The sequence below is a fragment of the Tigriopus californicus genome, chromosome 11 (genome assembly GCF_007210705.1).
Source record: "Tigriopus californicus strain San Diego chromosome 11, Tcal_SD_v2.1, whole genome shotgun sequence".
Taxonomy (NCBI): Eukaryota; Metazoa; Arthropoda; class Copepoda; order Harpacticoida; family Harpacticidae; genus Tigriopus; species Tigriopus californicus.
In genome coordinates this window covers 5,319,581-5,331,939 of record NC_081450.1, presented here as the reverse complement: position 1 = coordinate 5,331,939, position 12,359 = coordinate 5,319,581, and the positions used below count along the sequence as shown (strand labels likewise).

At 40.0% G+C, this 12,359-nt stretch overlaps 1 protein-coding gene across 2 annotated transcripts in view; it reads left to right on the top strand.

Moving 5' to 3' along the window:
* Positions 1 to 3,129: 3,129 nt before the first annotated feature.
* LOC131890181 (octopamine receptor beta-1R-like) overlaps positions 3,130 to 12,359 on the top strand; it is a 12,603-nt gene continuing 3,373 nt past the window's right edge. The window contains exons 1-4 of one of the 2 annotated variants that reach the window (XM_059239483.1): positions 3,130 to 3,802; positions 4,504 to 4,577; positions 5,172 to 5,384; positions 11,588 to 11,929. In XM_059239483.1, the coding sequence (XP_059095466.1) occupies positions 4,527 to 4,577; positions 5,172 to 5,384; positions 11,588 to 11,929 (606 nt within the window). In that variant the 5' untranslated portion in view covers positions 3,130 to 3,802; positions 4,504 to 4,526. Of the gene's footprint in view, positions 3,803 to 4,456; positions 4,578 to 5,171; positions 5,385 to 11,587; positions 11,930 to 12,359 lie in introns of those variants that run through there. The other variant, XM_059239482.1, reaches the window with a different exon arrangement.

Here is a 12,359-nt window from a genome sequence, read left to right as displayed (position 1 = left end):
CAAACTCATTACCTTGGTGCTTTTTGGGTTAATTCTTGTTGTCAATAAGTTCTCAAATATTTGTTCGGATATTGCATTTTCCTTGTCATTCCTTTTTCGAATGGCATTATGCAAACAATGTGAAAGGAGTCAAGATTTGTTGGCCAAAACATGTATCTCAAAAAGCAATTTGCAACTTTGAATCTTTTTTTCAAGACCTGCATCTAGTAGAAAACTCAAGTACGGCATGCGCTAAACGACACCATTAAGTCACTTCATGCCTCCAATTTTACTCAATCACTCAGACAAAAAGTATTATCACTAGGATCACGCTTGTAAGCAACCCTCATAGTCAAGTTAAAGGGCCAAGTTTCAAGGTTATGTGGCGAATAAGTGTGCTTAGCTGAATCCCTCTGAACCGTAACTTCCTCCAGCTCTTTGCTTTCCTAAAAGACATAACCTTGAGCATAGACTCAGACTTCTACAATTATGGACTGCAAATGAGCTTCCCGCCAAATTGGCCACCTCTTGGTCATAGCAACTCTGCAGAGCCACTTTTCGAATTGAGACAATTCAAAAGAGATCGCGAGGTAGAAGTTAAACGAACTTAACAAAACCGTTTATGTAGTTCAACTTAGCATTGTATTTATCCAAATCTTGGCCATGTTTTTTAGCAAGATAGAGTGCAAAATATGAAAAAAAACACTCGTTTTCGAACTAGTCTTCAGAAGAATTTATTAAAGAGTGTTAATAGTTCGTGGCATATGAAATTTAAATCTTTGGGAGGAGGTTGCATTTTCAGAAGTTGCAAAATTGGCTTTAGTAAAGTTTGCAACACCCAGTTTGAGACTTTGTGACACAAGTACACCCAAATAAAAGTGCAAAAAAAAATCATTTAGTACAGCTTCTTTTCGACACAACTGGCCATTTAACCTCAGTAAGTTAATCATTGTTGACAAATTCATTAGATCAAGTATTGTAAACTTGATGATTTACTAACACTGTTTTGGCTTAATTGAAAATTAATCGTAAAAACTGAGTGGTGTACAGAGTCTCACACTTACTGTTGATAAAAAAACAGTTCTGATTTAGCAGTAAATACTCACTCGTAGTAATGCCGCCACACAAATAACTGAATTGATTTTTTCCAAGGAATCTAGTCCAACTTTTTAACCCATACTCTTTATCATCAAACTTGATGTATGAGTTGTTCAAACAATAAACAACCTTTATTGCATTGTTGTTGCAGCCTATCACCCTATAGAACCATCAATAGGAGTGATGGGATCAAATGATTATCAAAATTAAATGAATGGTACCAGAAAGCTTGGAAAGTAAAGGCAATAGTTAATTTCCAAGTAATGAGTTATTATCAATCAAAAAAGATTGCCTTAGTTTGATGTGAAAGTAATCAGGGTGGTATTTTGATGCTAGCTAATGGTTTCCCAACATGCCATTACTAATGTGATATCATTGGAAAGAAAACAACTCTAGTAACATCCTTCTGTGATTATTTAATTGATGGCATCGATAATCCAATTCTTTTTGGATTTTTGATGTTGATGAATGTCTCATTCGAATTTACCACGATTTCTTGTTTGATAACTTGTTCAGAATAGAGCTTGCAGAGTTGGAAAACAGCTGTTACTGTTAACGCATGGACATCAATTGTTGTCTAGGGTTGTAAATTCTCTTTCTTTACAACGACCCAAGAACAAAAGTTAGCAGAGGGTTTACCAACGCTGTCTTTCCTTTTTTGCCGCGAGATGTCTCATTATGAAACGAGCAGTCCCTTTATAGATCTCATCAATTGAAGATAGGTCATTTTTATACCATTTACTTGTAAAGTGGATCGTTTCAAAGTTATTTTGTCAAAAGCTTATGAAGCTGAACAAGAGCAGGCCGGAAATTTGAATTAAAGGCATTGTTTATTACGTAACTTTGCCCATGTCTCCTGAGTTCCCTGAGCATAGGTTTGGGCTCAAATTTGGCCAAGTTCATCTTTTCAACAAGATCTTGTGGTCGTATCAAGTGCTTATTTGGAATAAGATGAAGTGTTTAGGAGATACAAAATTTTGGCTTCCGTTCACAGTCCACAACTCTAGAAGTCCGTGGCATAGACCACTGGAATCTAGTGGTCTATGCCCTAAGAAAATCGAGTGATCGAAGGAATATTGTTCGTTCAAATCAAATACAAACATTTTTTCGGTGGTTTGTCTCAAAGTCAGCTCAACTAATCAACTTGATAGGATCAACAACTTGGCACTTCAACACTGGAAACTCCCATGCCTTCATTCCTGCATCAGCCAAGATCAAACGCAGATTATGACCAAAGAAACGAACTATCCGAATGCATCTAGAATGCCAAGCTCTTTCTCACGCCAAAATATAGTAACACATTCATACTTATATTAGATAGATACACTTAATCGCCACTTGTCTCATCATAACTCACCGTTTTGTAGTTTATACTGCATCGTACACAACATTGGATTGCTTTCATACGTACTTCAAAAGAGGTCTCTTAATCAAATCAGCCCTCTCTTTTTGCGAGTTACGTAGATGGAGGTGCAAGTATTGCAAAAAATCGTCTGAAGCAAGAGCTCCTTATGTTCAAACTTATCTAGCTCCAGTTGCACTGTTGCTTTAGTTCAGTTTTATGGAGCCCTCCATATCTTACGAACACCATTTAGCACTCGAAAATGATCGAAGTGCTTTTGAAGCATGAATAAACCCAAACATAGTTATTAATTTGTTAGCTATATGCACCACTGAACATTATATAATGAATCTAAAGTCATCAAATAAATACTCCCGCAGTGTGGGCTTATTAGAATTCAACCTGATAAACATGGGATTTCTAAACTCTATGTGGTTCCTATGTCACAATGAAAACTAGTTCACATTTTGACGGTCAGGGGGCGCTCTCATAGCATCTGTGATTGAGTCTCCAACATAAAAAAATGAGCAGATTGGGCTGGCTTTCCAAATTGATTTCATGTACGTATGACGTCACAATTAAGCTACCCAATGGCATTCAAGATAAGCTTTAAAGGACTCGATAAACAATGACACAAAGCTCAATAGTTTTCATTGAACAAATTGCCAATTTCATAATTTTGCTTGTCCTTGTCTTGAAAACATCCTTGGTTGGAATGTTAAAAATATGTTTTTTTTATATTTTTTTTTTACTTTGAGCGTATCTTAAAGCAGTATTTTTTTCTAGCTTTCCAATAACGATTGCATCCAGTAGAATCCACATCCCCTTTTCGCCATTTCAAATCGCCACTCCGAATCTCAAATGAAAACGTTAAGTTTGTATTTGAATCTTCAACAAGTTGCCTTAAGTGAAATACTTTTCTGTGCACGCGAGTCAGACACATACGACAAAGTTACTTCCTCCGATTCAAGGCAAGTCGGTCCTTGAGTCCGAAGCTCGAGTTCGTTCATTGTATGTTGGTTGGTGGAGAGCTCGTTTGCCCAGGAGTTGGATTTCACGGGCGGAATTTGGAACTTGGTCCTCAAAACTCCTTGAATCGAGGATCCCTTTTTCCCTTTTTCCCTTCTTCCCTTGGGAGGAGAGCACGTTGGCCACCGCCGCCGCTCGTTGGTGCGTTCCATTTTTCTCGACCAAGGGAGGAGAGAATATGAGATTTGTTCTCCGGTTGAAACCTCTAATTCAGTCCCGATCAAGGCACTGATGAGCCGTTATATGGCAAATCTGGATCGGCATTGGCCAATTGGGAGACGATTTCATATAGAGTGCGAGTCTAAGTGTCGTTGTCACTCCTGACTTGGTGGATCAAATTATCACGTGACTTTCGTAAGTACTGACTATTTAGATTAATTGCGTGGTTAGTGGAGAGGCGAGAGGATGTACGATTGATTTTAAAAAGTGGACCACTCGTTTAGGGAAGTCGAATTTGTTGCTTCATTTCCGTTCAATGATGAAGGTTTTCCAGGAAATGTTAAGAAGTATGGTGGAGAGTTGACCAATTTAGGGATATTGGAAACGAATGAAATCCTCTCTAAGCTCCAAGGTGGTTTGGGAATGACTGGTAAAAATTGAGATTGATAACCCTATTTTTGAGTTACTATGAAGAAGACGTCAAATGCTTTGTAATAACCTGTGTCCTTTTATATTGAACTTGAGTGAAACTTGAAAATATACTTTGAAGAAAGAAAAACTGGGACTTTAAAATGTCCCTAGAAACTCAATGCTACCGTCAAAGTTTGCCCAAAATGAATCTCTGCACCTTTATAAATATTACCTATTTAAAATCCCCAATTAACCATTGTTTTGACCTTTTCAAAGAAAATGGTAGTTATTTTAGAGTGTTTGCCTTAGCCGGCCAATCCAAGCAAGGCTGATCACCTCAAAGGTCTGCTATAGGTTCCTTGAGGCTATAATCATTATTGGTTCAAACTTGCTTTCAAAACCTGAGGGTAATATTCCAAACTGATATCCCATTGTGGATAAAGGTCCAATTAAGGTGTATAACAGTGATGAAATGTCTATTCCAGGTTTCCAGGGTGATTCAACTAGTATGAATATCACTTTGGGAGAAAGAGAACAACTGGCTTCCATCTACCTACAAGTGAGTGTATTATTTATTATGTATGCTAAAAGCCCACTTTCCATTTATATTTATTTCTATCAGAATCATGTGAAAACATTATTAGACTCCCAAGTCTACGTATATGGCAATGCCTCAAATTATCTAGGTGAATGTCCATTGTGTTGGCAAAAAGTTACAATAACGATCAAGTCAAAGGCAGGAAAGAGGGGAAGCACATTGTTCACACATTTAAATGCATAAAAAGCCAACATTAACAAGGACTCGAAGCTCCGAAAAATGGGCCTTGAAGGCATTCCAATAGCCAAACGAACTGGAAACCCCGAAAAGATCGCGTGATCTCCGTCAAGGCCACCTAATTGGCAAATTTAATTAAGACCCTCAAAATGCCTCAATTCCTTGGCCAAAAAAAGCGAACAATGAATGCTCACTTGAACCTAGCATGCATGTTCTAAACATTTCCAGCCAAAGGGGGATAAACATGCTTCGCTTTCCATGACCTTTATATTGATACCAAAGTGCTGCCCCACCAATAAATCATTCACGACTGTGCTATGAATCCAACATGAAGGGCAGCGGGTGATCCAAATGTAAAATGAACGGCCTCGCTTTCAGAACTTTTGCCTCGGCCTCGTGACGCTGTTCACCATCCTCGGAAACGGGTTCATAATCCTGTGCATCTCATTGCATCGCGTGTTGCAACGCCCCTCTCACATCTTCATCGCCTCACTGGCCTCGACGGACCTCCTCCTGGGCCTGACAGTTATGACACCCAGATTGATCTCAGAGCTCATTCAAAAGTGGATTTTTGGCTTTAGACTTTGCCAGGTAAGATAAGTAGACAAGTGAGTGCCCCTTGGGAGAAGTTGCATGTGCGATTTGCTTTCAAATCAGGGTTGCCATCGGGGCCATTGGGGAGTTGCATAAAAGGAAGCTGCAAGTGGAGAGACTACACAGGGCGGCCCGAAATCGAGTGCCACCTCTTTTATCGGTCCTATAATCGTCAAGAATTTTGATATGGTACACACATAGAAGAAACATAGACGAATAAAGATTGGGCTTGTTGTGTGTTTTTTACTGAAGCTGAATCGGTAACCAATGAACGGTGCAACTCCAGGCAATTGAAAAATCAGCTACCATGCCCTTACAGCCATTCAGCTATCACCCATCAGCTCTGACAACGACTCCGCCTGACTAGCTCGCATACCACTCTCTAGGCCTTGCTTCTTCCATTCAAAATCTTCCAAAGCCTCTGGCTAATAGGAGACGAGCTTTAGTAGCCCTACTACTAAAGGCGGGAATTCAAATATTTTTGAAGGAGGCTGTAAGGGTTATTTAGTTTTACTTGCTGAAACTCATGACTTCCCCTATGGTAGACATTCCTAGTGTTTGCTTGTTCGTTTGGAGTCAGATGCACCTCTTTCGCTCAGCCTACCATCCGATGATGGATATGTCCCAACTTATTTCCGCTTCATCGTCACAACCAATGTGCGACCATAATCGTTACCTCGACCTTGGGAATGACCGTAGGTTCGCCCATTTAAGCTCTTGAGGCAACAAATTATGCTCTAATTAAATACCACAAAGAAGGCTGGACTCGGTTAACTTGGGATCAAACCAGGATTCGCAGATAGGACAGTGGATGCTCTACCAATATGGTACTGTAGCTAGCCTACAAGCTCGTAGTTTTTTTGCGCACTTATTTCTAACTGGATACATTATTTGATGCGATTAAGCACACTTTTGTAGTCCTTCTCAAGAAACAACCTTTTTCAAGTTTTTCTTCAAAGTAGCCAGATTGGTTGTAAGCTCTAAGGTGACGACGATTTCCTTTTGTGGCATTATTCGTACATTTTCTATTGAAAGCAAGTCTAGGGTGTTACCAAGCCATGTGCTTGTCCTCTGGCACCAGAACGAGCTCAAATTCACGCGTAAAAGTATCAATGTTCTCTGCTCTAATGTCATTTCTTCTGCAATCTAGACCTAAACTCAACACCTCAAAGCATTATTTTTTTTATGTGATTATAATCTTGATCACAAAAACGGTGCTTTTAGTTTAACGTTCATCTTATATCTTCAAGCTACGAGCTCATTTTTGGAACACCCTGTATCGTAGGGGCGAATTCTGGACAAATCCCTTAATTTTTGTAACTGAAGGGTAGGAAAGAATACTAAACACATGGACATGTGACATGCCTCTTTTTTAACATAAATGCCGACCCACCACAGGCTTTGTATTTATTTTTGACAAAAACGTACAAAAAATTTGCCCTTTTTCATAAAAATGAGATCAAATACAATATGCATAAAAACATCAGCAAGTAAGCAACATTCTCTTGATAACCTAATCCAAAATATTTGCCAATCTCAATAGGCGCTCTTGAAATTTCATGAGAGATGAGCAATTTTTTTTTTACAACCATCGGCTTGAACAGACTGCAAATCCAAAAACATGCCCACCTTCAATTGGATAACCACTCACTTTTTAACACGAAGGATCGAATCTGGATTCCCTTTAGCACCCGTTTAGTGCATCCAATCTTTTTTGGACGGAGACTCCTCGAGGACAACACAAGTCTCCTCGGACCTAAAGTATTCCAAATAACACCATCGAAACCTTCTGACCCATTCTCCTTCAAAAATGGATGAAATTCATTCGAATGGTACGAGGGTTTCGTAGACCCCCGGAAATGATCGCTCAAATTCAGGTTAGAAACCCTTTCATGGTGGGATCGAGATTTCATGCCATTTTTCGCATGCCTGATATCGCATGGATGGAGGAAGGATTTTGTCTCTAATCTATCCCTACTTCCCTCGTGTTGAACACGGAAGTACAAAACATATTTTTTATTTTTATCGCCACCAAGGCATTATATCAAATGTCTAGAAGAAGGTTGGAAGAAGGCGAAAGCTCTCTGTCTTTTGACCACTGACTAGGGATGAAGGTGAATGTAACTAGAATCTTTGTATAAAACGCCTGCTCAGCTGGAATGGACAGGCTCAAGAGACCGACAAGAATGAGGAGACATATTCAACATAAATCCTCGTTTATGCTTGTCTCGTTAGGAAAGCATACGTAAGGGAATAATGTGCTTAGACGACGACATGCTTCTGGTTTAGTAAGGATGGCCACAACAATTGAAGATCCTAGGAATGGTCGACGTCTCTTTTTCCGGCTTCAATTGATTCAGGGGCAAATAGTGTCATGCCCATAGACACACAAATTGATGGTAAGAAAGTGGCTACTTGATCCAGAAAAAGATGATTATCTACGGTATATTTTGATATGATGTTCAGTTTTGTTCCTTTATTCTTAAAAGGTGTTTTGCCTCTTCGACCGTGAGTTTATGATCTTAGTTATTACTAGGTCTGTACAGCTTCAACTGAAATGGAGCGTTCTTTGTATCCAGATTATCTGAATTTAGAACAACATTGCGAAAAGTTTCTGAATCCTATGAAGAAAGGAACCAGTTTATTAGAATTACTCTGCTCAAGTTCTTAGTTATTTCCCTTTTTTTTCAAGAAGGGGGTCTTTGAAAGACTAAAAGTATTTGTCGTTTTCTTGAGCTATTTCCTTGATATAATGACTTAAAATCGTCAGAAAGCTAGACCGCCCACCAATGCCGTATGTTCTACATATTTGAATATTAGGCACAATCCCATTGTTTTTTCTCTTGAGACAAAACTGCCCAAAAAGTGTATAGTAATCATAATTGTCCTAAGAAAGAGCTTAAAGTCATGAATTGTGTTCTTTACTCCAAGGAAGGTTATGATGACTAATGAGAACCTCAGGAATCCACGACATTTGAACTTCCTACGAGCGATCAAATGGAATCCACATACCGTATTGTTGTACGTACACAGTACTCTATTGTTCCGTTTCTCGATCTATCGTTGAACTCGAAGACCAATTGACCGAGACCGTTCATGAGTGTTGTTGTCGTCAGAAAAGCAATATGGGAACTCTTGCAATCTCAGCTGACCTCGAATCAATTAGGCCAAAATGGGATCGTTCCGAACAAAAGCCCATTCTCTATTCCTTAAAAGGAACATGATCGTATGATTGTATTGTATGTAGTTGGGGGCTTGAAATGGATTGCGTCAAATTGGGTATGACTGAGTGATGAACTACACGGACCTTTAACCAAAACCGAAAGCCTGCTGGTCAGAATCGTAGTTAAGTAGAGAGATAAATCCCTGAAACAAAAAAAAATCTCGAATGGGTGTCTGAGTCCATATCCACAATCCGATATCGCTCGTTTTAATAAATTTTAGCTCTAAAACGAAACCTCAAACCCGTAACTGTGACCTTGACCCACAAATAAATAGAAAGGGATTGTTCCGATCAAATCATCATTCTCAATTTTGAATTGAATCTCGGACCTATCAAAAACTTGCGCCTTTGTACTTGACCACATCTTCAAATCAGGAAGTATTCCATCCTTTGGCCACTTCTGATCACCTCCCGATTTCAGCCACCGTCAAGAAGCCCAGACATTTCCATCATCTGGGCTTGACTCAAAATGGGAAGTGGGTGGTCAATGTGCAGAAGCTTTCGCATCAACTGAAGGCCCTCCAGCCATCCATCAACATCTGGAACATGGCCAACGCAGCTCCAAGTGACCCAAGGCATTTAACAATCTTTAAAAGAGTCCGAACATGGTTATTCCTCAAACTCCAACTATGCGAAGTACCACGTTCAATTTATGGCCAACATCTATGCGGGACTCAGGTGCTCCATTCGCTGTAGCGTGGACCTATTCCCTGCTACTTCACTTCTATTGGCCTTCCGCAGGGGGATCCACTATCGCCAATTGTTGTCAATCTTTATTTATCTGACCGGCCAGAAGCCCTCACACAGACCACCTAGTTCTCTCGGCGGATTTTTGGAATTGCAAAATGAAATGGATCCACTCCATGGTTATTGCCAAAAGAACGGCCTTCTTGTCAAAACCATCATGACGAAGGCCGTGGTTTTCCATTATAGTCGTCTACCTCCCACCACCTTCCATATTAACAACAGTCCAATCGAATACCGGTTGCTTTCTTGTATTTGGGGTTCTAAGGTCGGAGGGGTGAAACTCGCCCGGCCAACGAAGATAGCCATCACATCATCCGTATAAAGTTCCGATAGGCAGTCTCATGGTCCAAATCAGATTGTTTCTCCATCTATGGGTGTGGTTAGGGTATTAAAGTTTCCTTGAGAAAGATCGGGGAGGAGAATCAAACCGGGGAGTTCTCTCATGCTAGGAAACTGCGCTAACCATTACTCCACGTCACTTGGGTAACTTCTTTCAAGTTAGACTTGGGTTTTTAAATTAGTGTTCCAGATCAACCCCATATTCAAGGACTAGCAAGGCCTGCCAACTCAAATTCGTTGGTAGACCAAACATCATATAAAGTTTAAAAGGTAAAGAATGAACGAAAGATAACCTTTGATTTTAATAGCACAGGGGATTACATTACTTGTGGCGCTTAGAAAAGCCCGTCCAAAACCTAACCAAAAAAATCATCAAAAATTTGAGGCATGTTGGTTTCATGTTGTCCATCGAACTTTCTTTCAACAACCACCAAAAGTCGAGACCAGGGCCAGGATCGGATACAACTAAAACTTTCTCCCAAGAACTTCATCCCCTACCTACCCTTGTCTATCTCTATGTACGTAGCAACCGACACATGCTTTTAAACATATATTTGTTGTCACTCCATGACATGACTAAGAGTCGCAACACATAGTAGACATGAGATTCGATGCGAATTTTTTCCTTATGTTTGAAAAGAAATCAAGGGAGTTGAATCCAAATTTATTACGAAAATCATTAACAAAGAAATCGATTATTTTCAAAGACTAACAACACCAGAAGTCGCACCCATAACGATCTCGAGATGCTGAAAAAGTGGCTTGTTTTACCACTTCGCTAATGTTTTATATTTCATCAAATTTGAGATGGAACATTCTCATTCCTTTAACGTGATGGAAAATCTCGAATCAGAAATGAGTTTAATTTACAGGTATTCCGTACAGAAGAGCTTGTCTCACCTTTACCGGATATCCATTAACCATTGCTTTCTCGTTAACAGCTTAGGAATACAAAATAATTCGAGCACTAACATCATGTTAGCGTTTCATTCTTCGAGAAACTGGTGGAAGTATAGAAATTTGTCCGTGAACTCCGAAGAGCAACCTTCGAAAGGCTGGAGTTTACACATGCAGCATAATTGTTCATAATCTTGGCAATGCACATTGGATGCTTAGTCAAGCATTGCTCATCAAAGAAAATAGCTACCCACAACACTTTTGGCTGTGAAGCGTGAATAATCCATCATGGAACACCTTATCATCCATCTTTGCTGACTCCTGATCAATCAAAAAAGGCCGACGAACAGGTTGGTTGGGATGTGAAGTGGTTAGAAGCAATACTTCTTGGGTCCTCATCTCTGATCCCACAAAAGATAAGAACTCTTGAAGGAAGTTGTCTTTGGCTGAATCAAAAGAGACACTTGACTACCCAAATTGTGATGATCATCCTTAATCTAAGGCCTCTGAAGGATGTGGTCATGGGCAAGGACTCTCTATTTACTGTATCTAAGGATGGCAGGCATGTTTTGATTTGAGCTTGTGTGCCAATTTTAGCCTTTTCGGTTGTCTGGTCGAAACTTGGCAACTACATGGCCCGCTTTTGCGGCCGTTTGAATCAATTATCTCTCAAACACTTTTTTACCTACATAATTTGTGTTGATAGAATACGAGGAGCAGAGTTCATCCGCCTTTTCCTGGGAACAAAAGAAGACCTTGTAAAAGTCGAAAAATTTGACGTTCATCTTGACGAGGAAAGATCTACTTTCAATTTGAGGCCTTCATGTTGAGTCTTCAAAACTTTCAAGGCTTTGATTGCCCAAGTCTGGAAAGTCGGTCCTAAATTATGCATTCACCATTGTCGTTCTGGCAACTCGAAAGAAACTCCTACAAATCAAAGGCCAATTGTTCGCCATAAAGCACATTCAAAGACTGAAAAACCCCTCCATTCCAGATCTATCACGCAATGGATGTAACCTTGTGTACAGCCTCGATCCTTCATCTAAGTTGCATCGCCATGGATCGTTACTATGCCATTGTCAACCAACCTTTGCTCTATTACCAGAGGATAACGCCGAAGAGAGTGGCCCTTAGTGTGGCCTTGTGTTGGATCCTATCCATTCTAACGGGCTTTGTGCCCGTGTTCACGGGTATCTACACTTCCCATGAGCATCTGGCCTTGTCCAAGGCCAATCCAGAGGAATGTAACCTGGTGGTCAACGCCTACTTTTCGGTTCTCGCGGGAGTGGTCTCTTTTTGGATCCCCGGTTCCATCATGGTTTTTGTTTACTATCAGGTGAGTGAAGATGAAAGGTCAACAACAGTGATAACGTGCGTCAAAGAAAGGTCTTTGAAAGAAGAAAAGACTTTCTTGACCTTTCGTGTGCATATGAAAGAAAGCATTTTGACATTAAGTACATGTTTAGGCGAATACAAATATGAGAACTGAGACATTTTTTGAAGGCCTTGAAAGGGAGACATGACCAGTGACAAATATGTTTTTTATGTCTCCGGAAGCAGGGCTTAGAGATGCTGCAAAGATGATTATGAATGAAAGCCTTGTCTTACACTGGATCCTTTTTTTGGATGCATATATCAGTAGTTAGTTTGGGGCCGAGTGAAAACATGAATTTTGGATCAATCTCTAAATCGCTTGACGGGTTCAAAAAAAGCAGCTGAACGAACTACTGACAGTTTAAATCTAGGGCCTTTATGGATTCGTAAGC